Source organism: Nakaseomyces glabratus, chromosome I (assembly GCF_010111755.1).
Source record: "Nakaseomyces glabratus chromosome I, complete sequence".
Classification (NCBI taxonomy): Eukaryota; Fungi; Ascomycota; class Saccharomycetes; order Saccharomycetales; family Saccharomycetaceae; genus Nakaseomyces; species Nakaseomyces glabratus.
In genome coordinates this window covers 904,624-918,107 of record NC_088959.1, presented here as the reverse complement: position 1 = coordinate 918,107, position 13,484 = coordinate 904,624, and the positions used below count along the sequence as shown (strand labels likewise).

General features: G+C 39.4%; 8 protein-coding genes across 8 annotated transcripts; 4 read left to right on the top strand and 4 right to left on the bottom strand.

Annotated features, from left to right (window-relative positions):
- Positions 1-742: 742 nt before the first annotated feature.
- Positions 743-2,092, top strand: CEG1 (mRNA guanylyltransferase; the record flags this gene model as incomplete). The annotated part of the gene is made up of 1 exon (XM_447663.1): positions 743-2,092. One exon carries the CDS (start codon positions 743-745, stop codon positions 2,090-2,092), a length of 1,350 nt encoding a protein of 449 aa, XP_447663.1.
- Positions 2,093-2,241: 149 nt separating this feature from the next.
- RSM23 (mitochondrial 37S ribosomal protein mS29) lies at positions 2,242-3,570 on the bottom strand (the record flags this gene model as incomplete). Its single annotated transcript, XM_447662.2, has 1 exon — positions 2,242-3,570. The coding sequence occupies one exon, from the start codon at positions 3,568-3,570 to the stop codon at positions 2,242-2,244; it is 1,329 nt and encodes a 442-aa protein (XP_447662.2).
- A 296-nt stretch (positions 3,571-3,866) lies between these two features.
- Positions 3,867-4,757, bottom strand: CWC23 (U2-type spliceosomal complex subunit CWC23; the record flags this gene model as incomplete). Its single annotated transcript, XM_447661.1, has 1 exon — positions 3,867-4,757. The coding sequence occupies one exon, from the start codon at positions 4,755-4,757 to the stop codon at positions 3,867-3,869; it is 891 nt and encodes a 296-aa protein (XP_447661.1).
- A 221-nt stretch (positions 4,758-4,978) lies between these two features.
- On the bottom strand, positions 4,979-6,565 carry CHK1 (serine/threonine protein kinase CHK1; the record flags this gene model as incomplete). Its single annotated transcript, XM_447660.1, has 1 exon — positions 4,979-6,565. One exon carries the CDS (start codon positions 6,563-6,565, stop codon positions 4,979-4,981), a length of 1,587 nt encoding a protein of 528 aa, XP_447660.1.
- Positions 6,566-6,895: 330 nt separating this feature from the next.
- UBX7 (Ubx7p) lies at positions 6,896-8,185 on the top strand (the record flags this gene model as incomplete). The annotated part of the gene is made up of 1 exon (XM_447659.1): positions 6,896-8,185. The coding sequence occupies one exon, from the start codon at positions 6,896-6,898 to the stop codon at positions 8,183-8,185; it is 1,290 nt and encodes a 429-aa protein (XP_447659.1).
- Positions 8,186-8,517: 332 nt separating this feature from the next.
- HSM3 (Hsm3p) lies at positions 8,518-9,963 on the top strand (the record flags this gene model as incomplete). Its single annotated transcript, XM_447658.1, has 1 exon — positions 8,518-9,963. The coding sequence occupies one exon, from the start codon at positions 8,518-8,520 to the stop codon at positions 9,961-9,963; it is 1,446 nt and encodes a 481-aa protein (XP_447658.1).
- An 84-nt stretch (positions 9,964-10,047) lies between these two features.
- Positions 10,048-11,268, bottom strand: EFM2 (S-adenosylmethionine-dependent methyltransferase; the record flags this gene model as incomplete). The annotated part of the gene is made up of 1 exon (XM_447657.1): positions 10,048-11,268. The coding sequence occupies one exon, from the start codon at positions 11,266-11,268 to the stop codon at positions 10,048-10,050; it is 1,221 nt and encodes a 406-aa protein (XP_447657.1).
- Positions 11,269-11,575: 307 nt separating this feature from the next.
- Positions 11,576-13,273, top strand: BIT2 (Bit2p; the record flags this gene model as incomplete). Its single annotated transcript, XM_447656.1, has 1 exon — positions 11,576-13,273. One exon carries the CDS (start codon positions 11,576-11,578, stop codon positions 13,271-13,273), a length of 1,698 nt encoding a protein of 565 aa, XP_447656.1.
- Between the last annotated feature and the right edge of the window lie 211 nt (positions 13,274-13,484).

The following is a 13,484-nucleotide window of genomic DNA, read 5'->3' as shown; positions in this document are numbered from 1 at the left end:
GCCATTGCATTCTCCGGGTTTTACCTGCCTTCACGGGCTTCTCCACGTTGAAAAGCGGAAGGTCGGTGCCCAGCCCTCGCTTGCACCTGCTGTAATGAGATATATGTGTGTGTGTGTGAAAATGTGGACTGTTCCGTGCGGGTTAAGAGCAAGCGAGACACGCAGAGGAGCAGCCGATTACGTAGGGGACTGGCAGGGTCGCCTGCACCTTCCTTCCCTAACAGCACACCTTCCGTATACAGTTGCGGGTAGGAAGAAGAAGTTAAAGGAAGGCAATGGCGACTGCATTGATGTCAGCTCGATACAATACAGCATCATACCTGGCAATACCTGGCAATACACAATGCAATACATGGCAATATACAATGCAATATAACACTGCAACTATATTATACAGCAGTGTGTTCTTGTACCGTTGTGCCATTGTGTCATTGTGTCATTGTGTCATAACGGATCATCGACCATCGACGTAGCTGAACAGTATCAACGCATACACAGCTAGATACCCGTAGATATCCAATTTATAGATACACATCTGTAGATAGGGAGCTTTACATAGAGCTTTAGACACAAACTTACATACTTGCATTCATCTTTACATTCAACTTTGCATACAACACTGCATGCTCATCGCGTTCGGGTGGAAAAGTGAAAAAAGTGAAAAAATAAAATGAACTAAAGTGAAATAACATTGAATAGTGGAAGAAGTTGAGAAACCCCAGGTGCGAGAGAGACACAGACGATGGATGCTAGAATATCGCCAGAGATTCCGGGGATCATACAGCCCGGGAATGTTACCCAGGACTTGAAGATGCTCGTCTGCAAGCTTCTGAACTCCCCTAAGCCCTCGAAGACGTTCCCTGGTTCGCAACCTGTGTCCTTCCAACACTCGGATATCCGGGACAAACTGGTCGCCCAGGACTACTATGTGTGTGAGAAGACCGACGGGCTGCGTGTGCTGATGCTGGTGGTTGTGAACCCGATCACCGGTGAGCAAGGGTGCTTCATGATAGACCGTGAGAACAACTACTACTTGGTCAACGGGTTCCACTTCCCAAGGTTGCCGCAGAAGAAGAAAGAGGAGCTGCTGGAGACGTCCCAGAATGGTACGCTGATAGACGGTGAGCTGGTCATTCAGAAGAACCCCATGACGAAGCTGCAGGAGTTGCGGTACCTGATGTTCGACTGCTTGGCGATTAACGGCAGGTCCCTAGTACAATCCCCAACCAGTTCCAGATTGGCGCACCTTGGGAAGGAGTTCTACAAGCCATACTACGACCTGAGATCGATATACCCCGACAAATGTGCGACTTTCCCTTTCAAGCTCTCCATGAAGCACATGGACTTCAGTTACTCCCTGGTGAAGGTGGCCAACAGTCTCGACAAGCTGCCCCACTTGTCAGACGGTCTCATCTTTACACCCGTGAGAACGCCATACGCAGTGGGTGGTAAGGACTCCCTGCTTCTGAAATGGAAGCCAGAACAAGAGAACTCAGTGGACTTTAAGCTAATATTGGAAATACCGATGACAGAGGACAATTCGGTCGCAAAGAAGGACCCTAGGAGATGGTATTATAACTACGATGCCAAACCAACGTTTGCACTGTATGTGTGGCAAGGTGGCTCCGATGTCAACACAAAGCTACAAAACTTCGAACAACCATTCGACAAGAGAGAAATGCAAGTGCTGGAGAAGACATACAAGAGGTTCGCAGAATTATCGATTTCTGACGAGCAATGGCAGGAGCTGAAGAACTTGGAAGAACCATTAAACGGAAGAATCGTGGAGTGTACTAAGGACCCAGAGACTGGAAGCTGGACTATGCTTCGATTCAGAGATGACAAGCTAAATGGTAATCACACCTCTGTGGTTCAAAAAGTTCTGGAAAGTATCAGTGACTCAGTGACAATTGATGACCTTGCTGAGTCCGTACCGGAAATAAAATCAGCATGGGATGAAAGAAAGAATGGCGCGTACCAACATCATAGTAGTTCCTTTTCAGAGAGTAGGCAGCAACCTAAAGCCGAACCAGTTGCGGAGAAAAAGCAAACAGAACCAAAATATGTCGATGACGATGATTGGTCTGACTAATGGTCAGATAACTAATATGTGCATATTGTAATAGGGCTGCCTTTTTTATTCATCATGAATACTGTATTATTAAGTATTTACAAGTATTTTGTATTAATTATATAACAGATTTGGAAACATCTCGTATCTACCTCAAATTATATTATTTCCTAACGGTAAGATAGAGCTATGCTTTTCAAGAGTTCTCTAGGATTACCGTTACCACTAACGAAATACTTTTCATCAGTATATTGTTCAGGTGTTTTAGAATCTAGTTCTTTACCTGAGATGATTCCAGAGTCCCGATAAAAGTTGATCAGTGTTCTAATCTCTTCCTTTGACCATTTTGGAACTTCAAACTCTTCGACTCTGCCACGCTTCAGTAGATCCGCAAACTTTTTCTCATAATGGTATCTGGTGACATATGGGTCTTCCTCAAGTTTACCTAGTCCAACAGGTAACGTCTTATTAGTTCTGTCTACTCCTGAGATTGCAGCAACAAAAGCACTTCTCTTATTCTTGAATCGACTATCACCTGAGATAATATCCATAATGGTCTTACCCAGTTGGAATTGTAAAGAATATATTTGTTGATTTTTGACATTTCTGTAATCAGTGTATGCCTTAGTTAGGAATCTGGAAAAGTTGTCGATGGTAAAAAGCACAGGGACCTTTTCTTGAGCAAGCAATTCTTCCATAACAGCTTGGAATTGAATACCTACATTTTGTGGGTTGGCTTTAACTGAAAGTAAATTGGATAATGTGTGTTGGCCTTCTTTCAATTGTATAGTTGCAGTATGACCACTATCTTTGCTATTAGCTCCGGTAAACTTATAGTTCTTGGTTAAAGGTATCTTTTCCAGGACTTCGGGTTTGTTTGCTTTCAAGATTTTTCTTATCAGTTCCTTTGTGTACATTGGCTGAGTATAAAGCTTCAAAGACTCGTCAAACATAAAGTCGTTTCTGCCGTTTAGGAAACTTTCTGGGTAGGAGATATTAATTAGGAGCATATTTGATTCCAGACCATAGGCATGAACTTGACTCAATAAAACAGATTTACCAACACCAGGTTCACCGGTTATTATTAGTTTCTTAGATGTGCCATTCTTTAGCTCGTCAATTAGCTTCTTAGTGGTTGATTCACGAACTAGAGATATTGGCTTTGGAAATAACTCGTTGCGCTGATCTTTCCTGAATGAACCTAAATGATGCAGAGTCTTATAAGTAGTATCAGCAAAATAAGTGACCTTATTTAAGTTTTCAGAGATATCTTGCGACTTCATGATTGGCAAATTCAAATTCACTGCGTTGCTATTTAGACGGGCAGTGTGCACAGTGTCAGTCCAATTCTTGTACAAGCTGCCTGGAGAAATTTTCTTCCTAGTAAAACCTGAAGATGTACCAGTTTTCTTAGCAAAACCTTGAGATTTACCACGCGCAGGTGCCGCTGCTCGCACTGCAGCACCCATACTGAACTTCCTTGTCGACGTTCTCAACATATCTTCTGTCTATGTGCGGTTTGCTGGCACTAGATATACAAAAGCAGATTAACTTATTGAAATACTTTCAGTACAGGGTTGACCAACGCCCGAACAATTGATACTACTTCTATAATGATCTAAACTGAGTACTAGTCCTTCCAGACTTGAATCGCTTTGCTCTTCGAGAGAGCTTATTGGGAGTTTTCAGCATTAAGTATGACGTCTATAATGATATACATGATATATAGTAATAAATGGTACATTGACACTTGTGTTCCAGTTAATTGTTAGCATTTGCAGTAAGCAATGCATGGTTAGTCAAGATCAATCACTTCTGGTACACCTCTCAAGAGGTTCTTCACATGGTCATTTAGTGGGATTTCTTTAGAGAAGGATTCAAACAGCTTTGGCGAAATGTATGGTTCGATTTCCACAAAAGCATCCGGTGGGTTCCTCTTGATCTGGTGGTATAGTCTGCCAGTCTTTATGGGATCCTTCAGAACTATATAAACAACAATGTCTTCTTCTCCATCATAAACATTATTCGATGAGTACCTTATCTCGTCTATGTCATACATGTATTCTGGAAAGACTTCATTCATATACCGCCGCAAGTTATTTGGATCACTGATGTTTTCTATTGATTGAAAATCGAATACAGCTCTTAAAGTACATACTTCTTTATCAGTAGTAGAATCTTCTATTGTATTTGTAGTGGCTCTGGAGATATGCTCATCCAAATTGCGCCAATCCCCAAAACCTAAACCGAAGTGCGCCATCCTTCGCAGTTTCTCGCCATAGTTTTGTATTTTGCCAATATCAGCAACATTACCACCTTGATTATCTTCTCTCACTTTTCTTTCAGAAGCATTTAGTTTTTGAACTAACGCTTCTCTTCTTGTCTGCTCAGCTTCTGACAGTCCATTGTCTGGATACAGGTACTGCGCTACCCATTGGTCATATTCTGCCTTCTTTGCTGGATCCGCCAGCACTGTTATGGCTAAATTCAACAAGTGGAACCTATCTATGTACTCAGGGCCAGGATTTTTGTCAGGATGGTAACGTAAGGACAACTTTCTGTATTGTTTCTTCAGCGAGTGCGTAGTTGCAGCGTCATCGTTTCCCTTGTAGTCCTTATAATTCAACTCGAGAAGCTTGTACAGATCGAGTCGCTGTCCTATAACTGTCTTCACAACATCAGACATTGCTTAACAGCACTAGACCTGCTACCACCAGCAGCTTGGCTATTCATCATTCACACATAGTGGTATTTCTTTAATCGGGTTTTCAAGAAACTTTGACATTTAAATAGCTTATAGAGTGACTGTAATGACAATATATCGAAATGCCAGATGGAATATATTAATAATCGATTGAACTACTACCTATATGTGCTGAATAAAATCTATCTACGTTTATAAATTCTTTAATTGGGGATCAAAATTATGTCTCTGCATAGGACTGCTATGCGTTTGAACAACCGTCTCCATTCTAATGGGTCACCAGTACGTTTCTCAAAATTGATACATCTAAATTTATCTTCAATCTCATCTATCGTAACTGAACCTGTTAGAATACCACCTCTTCTATCTGTGCTCTTGATATTAATTATCAACGGGAAAACTTTGGGATCACTCATGCTCTTGCAAAGTCTTTCATATACATCGATAAGGTGATCTCTTATTCTAATACCAGAGTATATCAGTGCATCTTCTAAAGTCGGTAGCACAATATCCATATCTTGTACTGTAAAGAACTTCGTTAGTTTGTTAGGAGAGAATCTTAAAGTCTGGTTAATGTGCTGTGAGGGGTGATCATCATCAATGAATTGGTATACAGCTTGCTCTTTGTTCATATATTGCGTCCATCTATTTATCCTATTATCCCAGTTGCTTGTAGTTTCGCTTGTTTTATCTGTGATTACCTGAGTGAATGCCTTTTCTGTTAGTTTATCATCTAATGTTCTCATCGAGTCATGCTCTAAATGAGCAATATCTCCTTCCACTGGTTGTGTTGCTCTAAATTTCATCGGGCCTGTTTCAAACAAAGTATTATCTTGTGTAAATTTATTATACGTTTCATTACTCAGTGACACTCTCAATTTGCCTAGTAGTTTCTTAGCTAAGACATCTGGGTTGTTACATAATCCTTCAGAGTTCGCTAGCTTTGATCTGGAAGTTAACCAAGGGTGGTGTCGAAGCTTTTCCAAAGACACTCGCTTTCTGGGATCAGGCTGTAGAATTTTCCTCAGCAGATTCATCTGTCGTAGCTCTACTCGCTCCCAAGGGCCAAGACTGACTTTACCCTCATTGTTAACAAACCATTCATAATTATCGTCCTCCTTCGCGGGAATACTCCATGGAATCTCACCTGTAAGTAACACAAACAGTAGAACCCCAGCAGACCAGATATCTGTAATGTTAGCATAGTAGCCTTGGCTGCTAAGGATTTCGGGTGCCATATACGGAGGTGAACCTCGCTGATCTGTTGACACCCTTAAAGTTCCATCTTTCCTCCTGAACTGAGAAGCTAATCCGAAATCAGCTAATTTTAAGTTACCCTTTTTGTCTAGCAAAATATTCTCTGGCTTAATATCTCTATGTGCAACACCAACATCGTGTAGATAGTTCAGAGCCCTTATCAATTGTTGGAAGTAGAATTGGGCTACATCGGGATCTACACCGACATCGGGCTCAATCTTATCAAACAAATCACCCCCATCAGCCATCTCTAGCATTATCCATAAATATTCACCGCCAACATTGCAGTCAATAACCCTCAGTACATTTGCATGCTTAGAGCATTTAGAATGCAAGACAACTTCTCGAGAGACGTCCTTCTGCGACAAACCGGACTCTGCACAAGTAGGTAAATGCACAAACTTCACAGCAACAACCACACTGGAATCAAACTTCAACCTTGCACTACGCACACAACCGAAGGATCCCTCGCCGATGGTTCCACCCAACTCTACATCCTTGATCACCGGTAGTGATTCCTGCGTAAACACCATCACTATAACCAAAATATGGAGACCACAAAACCAATTCCCCTACACATGCAACTTATGCACTTCTTACCTTGTCATGCACATATATCCTAGTGAATAGATGTGTATTCTCGGTCAGTTAATGAACTTTATACTTGTTGTTTGCCGTTATAGTTTGGCTCATCGCTTGCTTATACATATAACACAATACGAGAACTGGCAAACTGGTCCCCTTTGACACTTCCAGCATGTGAAAGTATATAAAAGGCCAGGTTTACCTGGGGTTTGGTCTCTACTTTCCCGATACTTCTTGAATGTCGGCATAGTTGTCTTGTGTATAATACTGTAACGAAGATGGATGCGTTGTTTGGGCTGAATGTAGAGGATGCAGTAGCCAGGTCTCTGCGGGAACGGAAGACGCTGGTGGTGTACAATAAGCCACAGGATGGCAACGAAGACTGGGTCAGTTGGCTTGCAGAGCATTCGGATGAGTATCCTCGTTTAATGGAGAAAGGTGTGTGGTTGAAACTGACAAGTGGTAGCGATCAATTCCAGCAGTTTGAGCAGATATTTCCTAATGTGATTGTACCTAGTTTGTATTTGATCAGGGATGGTAAGATTGTGCTTATCATACAAAAGCAGGATGATAATCCATCTTTGAGTCATTGGAAGAAATTACTCATTGGGCTCGGATTACCACTTGAACAGCACTCGAACGAGGATCGTGGATTGAAGAAGAAAGATCCTCAAAACATTGACGGTAAGACTGAAAAGGATAAGATACTAGAAAAGTCTAACCAAATCCAGAGAAAAGAGTATGAAAAACAACTGAGAGCAGCTGAAGAGGAAAGGCTACGTATATTGAAACTAGTTAGAGCTGATAAGGCCGAGCGGTTGGCTAGATCACAACATGGTAATGCAACCGAGGAGAAAGAGCTGCCGTTAGAAGTTAAGGATAATATTAAAGACAGACAAAAGTTTCATACTGATACATGTGTACTAATGTTCCGGTTAACAGATAGTAAGACTATAACACATACCTTTGACTCCAAAAATACTTTAAATGATGTGAGGAAATGGGTCGACAGTAACAGAACTGACGGTAGTGTTCCTTACTCCTTCCATAGAAACATACCTAGAGTTACATTTCAAGACTCTGATGAATTGAAGACTTTAGATGAGCTTGATCTGGCTCCGCGTTCCGTTCTCGTGTTGAAAGCGTTAAGCTCCACTACAACACACCTAAATGTTTCCGAAGAGCAAGGTCCCGGATTAATCAGTAAGATGTTTACTGGCTTATCATCATGGTGGGGCAATAGCGACTCCACGACACCTTTGGAACATTCAAGAATTCCAGAAAACTCATTCAATGATGCTTCTACTAGTCAAATAAATGCTAGTATGGTTCGAGAGAACACACATGCAGAAGCCGATACAAATTCTAAATTAGCATCTCCGATTATAGCTCCTAGTGTAAGCAGACTTAAAAAGGAACCATCTGAGATGAATTTAACTTCAAGATCAGTTTCTCCAAACATATTCAAGTTTGTTAATAACGATGATAACGAAGATGACCAGCAAGAGAAGGATACTTACAATGGTAATAATGTCAAGCTGGAAAAGAACAGAGATCAATCGGATTAGTTTCAGATACTGTTTGACCATTATCATGCCATCGATATGTCGGAATGAGTGTTTATTTATTTGAAAACCCTACCCTATAAATAGTTTACATAATATTCAGGTAACGCATGGCTTATTGTCAATAATAATTGTCTAGAAAGCACTGTTTTGGAATACTTTCAATCGGCCTCCTGTGGAGTCTATTATTGCCACTATCAGAGATAGCAGCCACCGAAGAAAAAGATTAAAGGGCAGCTCATCGCAAGTTCAATAAATGTGTCAAGTACTTAAGGTTTTTAATCAAATTGACCATAAACAATCGTACGTTGCAAAAGAAGCTGATATTAGGTAAAATGGAGCAAGTGTTTTTGGAGATCAATGAGAAGTTACCAGGTCTTCTAACAACAGGTGGTTCTGACGCCACTTTCGCTGAATCAAGTAAGCTGATCGAGAGATGTAATTTAGCTCTTATAAGCTTTACAGGAACGCCTACCGCAGTTATGGATGACACAATCAAGTTAATGAAAAGCATATTGGCTTCAAATGAGAGCTATAACATTGATTATGACCAATTGATGGATCTAATGTCTCAGATGGTTATTAAGTATCCTTTTGATAGGATTTTGGAGCTATTCACTGTGGAAGAACTTGCTCTTGCTCTCAATTCGCCGATAGAACGGTTAAATATTATGACATGTGTTGTAGTTGAGTATTCTGAACCCAGTGGCTTGTTTGCCTCGACTACTTTGATAGATATATTGTTGCAGAAATATTTGGATGAAGATTCGAGTGTTAACCTAGTGAACTCTATAGAGAAAGTATGGAAAAAAACAGCACAAGATGAACTTATCAGAAGAAGGATATTAGAAAACAACTACAATTTTTTATCTGAAGTTAAGAATAATGAACCAAATTCATTGGTTTTTACTAGACTGTTAGAACTGCTAAAGATCTGCTTCACCTACCTGAAATCCACAGAATTCAGGAATTCTTTGTTTCTAATATCAAAAAAAATGATCATGGACGCAGTTAAAGACAATATTTTGGTATTTATAAGTATCTGCGAATATTTCACCTCAATATTTAGCATTGTTCAAGACCAGAAATCTCAGAATCCGAGCAAAATCATATGCGTTAGAAATTGTGAAAATACAATCATGCTATTTGGAGATTTATTTCAAAATCGAAGTGAGTTCCCTGATATTGAGCAGTTTGCATTGTCATATTTGTTCAAAATGTTCAAGATACTATCCTACTTTGATGATTTGATAGTGTTCGAAAAACTTGATAATGGGTATATACATATTGAAGATGGCAATGAATATCTCACTGACTTTTTGTCCTTCATCTCTCCCCAGTATCTTTATAAGAAACATTTGAACATAATTAAATCAAAAGGACATGTTAGACCAAGTGAAATATCAATTATTAGGAACTTGTGTATGAGTTCGGATTGTTTTGACATAATAAAAAAAAACATAACAGCGGAAGATATTTTAGCAATGCCATATTTAGAGCAAATGATACTATTGGAAAAGATGAGTCAATACGACTACTCAGTTAAATTTTTAGCGCAACATTTACCAAAGGTAATGGGAAGTCTAATATCCAAGGATGTTAAAGAACTACTGGATAGAGAAACATTTGACTTCAGGCTACAAGTTATCAATAATTTGATTGAATGGGATGTGGAACAGCTGCATATATGGTACGAGCCTTTGACAGAAGCTAAGGCACAGTGTATGGGAACTTTTGCTTCCAAGGATGTGGGAACGAAGATCGAGTCATCCTTTTCTTAGGTATAAGAAAAATATTGCTACAATTAATCGTTATTATTATTGATCTATATTAACTTTGTGCGGAATTAATTTTCATACGTAATATTAGGCTTTAAATTTAAGCATCTTATAGACATAGTCAACTTTCCCCCAATCATCTTTACCAGAACTATAAATTTCATGAACCACGTCAAGGTTATGTTCTTCAAGCAATCTCCACAGATAATCGCGTTCTTTACTATATCTTTCTCTAAGCGGTATCTCAAGGTGACAGATACCATTGACTTCCAAAAATTTTACTATCATGTTAACTACCCATTCTGGATGTTGTGGAGAGTAAATAGGATCAGCAATAACAATGTAATCAAATCGTTCGTTTCCATACTTCTCTGTGAAGGTATCAGGATTTGTCCAGTCCAGAACATCAGCAGTTGCAATATCTTGAAGATTATTTATTTTGACATTGTCTTTCAAATTATCAACAATTTCAGGTAAATCAGTAAGATATATTTCTGTTTTGCTATTACAAAACTTATCCCGCCATTTAGCTGCCCATGCTATACCGACTAGTCCAGTACCAGCGCCTAATTCTAGTGTTCGTACCTTTCTGTTAGACTCAAATGTGGATGATAAATTTTCGAGATAACTGACAACTATTTCTCCCAATATCAATGATGATCCCCATGTTTTCCAGCCTAAATTGTCTGCTGTAAGCGATGGTTCATGTAGCATTATTGTCTTATCAAGGTTTTTGATTCTGAACTTCCTTTGAATTGCTGGTTGTGCAGTTCTGCCACAATTCTCGGCTATTCTTAAGCTGACCTCCTTGAGAATTCTTTTCACATATTCATTACTATCTTTTGTTGCTTCTGCCTTACTATAATACTGCAATACCGATGTGTAGAATTTCAATAGTGATTCATGAGAAACTATGGATGTGGTTCGCGGTATATTTCGTAGCAATTTGTCTTTTGTATTCAGTTTCTCATGAGGCCAATTAATTGTGTACCATTGAACTAGGTCGTTGAGCATTGGTTCGTCATTATTATCTAGCTCCAGTGGTATATCTTCCTTATTGTCATCGTTGTTCGCAAAATTCAGTTGCTCTCTGGGTCTTAGCAATATGAGCACAATTAAAATAACTTGGGGTGGTGCAAGTGAGCAGGGAGGAAGATCTAATATATCAACAATGTAATCCTCATCCTCCTCGACATCATTTGCAAATTGCTTGTCACAATCAGTGCCTGCGACAGAATGGTCGGTTATTACTAGAGAGTCATCCACAGTGGGTGGTTCCGCGGTGTATAGGTCTAAGGGATCAAACATCTGGCACACATTCAGTAATTTATATGTACTATTTATTACAGAATATATAAAGAAACAGGAAATCTTAGTAGTGCAACTATAGGTCATCTCTTAGCTCATCGCTATAATTTTTTTTCACCGCAAACAGCCATTTTTTCAATTCTGATCCACCAAGAATAACAGCTAGGTTAGTCAATAACAGTTAAGGTAGCAGTTCAACAGCTGAAACTTGTAATAGGATTACTGATCTTAATTGGCAACTTAAGGGTATTATTGGGACCGCTATAGAAACTCGGATGGTACCATAGAAAGCTCAAGAATTTTTAATATGCAGGATACGCAAAGCGATCAGAAGTCTAATGAGACCAAGCATTTAGGTTCTGGGAGGTTCAGTCGGTATGGAATAGGTGGATTGTCTTCTACAGCTTCATTCCAGAGTGTGAGAAATAGGGCAACTAGTTCAGTGAGCCGAGATTCGCAACTTTCAGAGCCGCATAGCAATGTGTCAAGGGTGTATAATGTGTCATCGGATATAGTACCGCAGGCCTTGACACATCCCGACGAGGAATCAAATGCTAAAGGCAAACTATCAGGCAATACAGAGATAGGATCTGCACCCAGGTGGTCTCAAGTTGGCTTTCAATCGATATTTCAAGGAAATAGCAATTCTATCAAGCGGAGAGACTCAAATGACTCCTTTAGTGAAGAGATTAAATTTCAAAAGCTAAGAAATGCAGCATCAGTGGATACCTTTGATTATAGAAATGATGACTCTAAGATCACAGAGGAAGAACCATACCAGGATAGTCTGTTTAGTGGTCATTCTGGGAAAAGTAAAGAGAAGCGTAGGATATCACTATTCAGCAACAACAGAGATAATAACAACGCACTATTGAAAGCTGAAAGGAAGTCAGGTTTGTTTAAAACAAAGTCGAACAAGAGTTCTTCCAGTTTGAATACTCAGCTACTGAAAAGTCCCGACAGCACAAAGACCAAGTCTAATCCTTTTAGAAAAATTGCTAATAAACTATTATCAACTAAGAACCATAGAGCCATCGGTAATGACGATCTTGAAGCAGCGCAGAATTCTTTTAGCAAGTTTCTTCACTCCTCCTATGGGAAGCATAGAGCTTCTTCACAATTTATTCATAGTGCCGCTGGCGGTCTTATGGATTCTTCCAGGTCAGTTCACTCGTTCAGCCCTTCTGTAGCAAACTTACCCAATGACGCACCTATGTCCATCAATATAAGTAACGATATGGTGGATTCTGCAAACGTGGCCATGCTTCATGACCTACTGAAAAACTTGCCATCTCTGGAGGCAAATTATAAGAATTTCACAACACAAGAACTGCACATATTAGCAGGAAATGTATGGGGTATATACTGTGGTGTGATAATTGAGTTATTCAAGATGCAAAGAGTTTGGCAACTGCCCGCAAAAATTGAAGATATTAATCGTATATTAGATTTCTACATTACCATAAAGACAGAATCCAAGGCAGCAGTCTCACATAAGAAATTTCTTACAGAGATTGAGGAATTTTTAACAACATCACTGTACATCTTTGAAAACCAGATTGTATTCAATTACAGTAATGAGGAGACGATGAATACTGCATTGAAGAGAGTCGGTGTCATATGGCAAGTTTTTTACCAGCAGGTGTACTTTGATGTCATTTCAGTTCTTCTTCCAATTGAAAGAATCACTAAGAAATTCTCAAGGTATTCCTCCACTAATCAGGATGAAAGAAAGCATTCCTATTTGACTATCGATTACATGTTGTTAAAATGTTTTCGGGACTCTGTTATTTTACCTTATTACCAAAATTTTATCCATAGCAATGACGGCGCCAGAAAGAGTTTCCAGCAGTATATATTCAATGAAGAAGAAGAAAGTGGAGTTACAGAACGAGACAAACTTACCCTTTTGCAATGTTTTGGTATTCTAGAGACGATTCAAGGCAATGATAGAAGCCAGATCATTATTGATGAGCTGCTAGAGGGTGTAAGAATGAGTATATGAGCATTATATAATATGTTATGTCTGTGTAGCAGTTTTTCTATTTAAGCAATTTTTATAAGGTCATAAATCTCAACTTTGCATAATAACCACTTCTTATTCAAAGACATTAACCATGCAAAAGTATAGTCAATCTACCGATCTAGTTGTCAATATTGTTATGGTTAACGGTCTATTGAGAAGTTGTCAGACATCACTTTTGATCAACGGATAG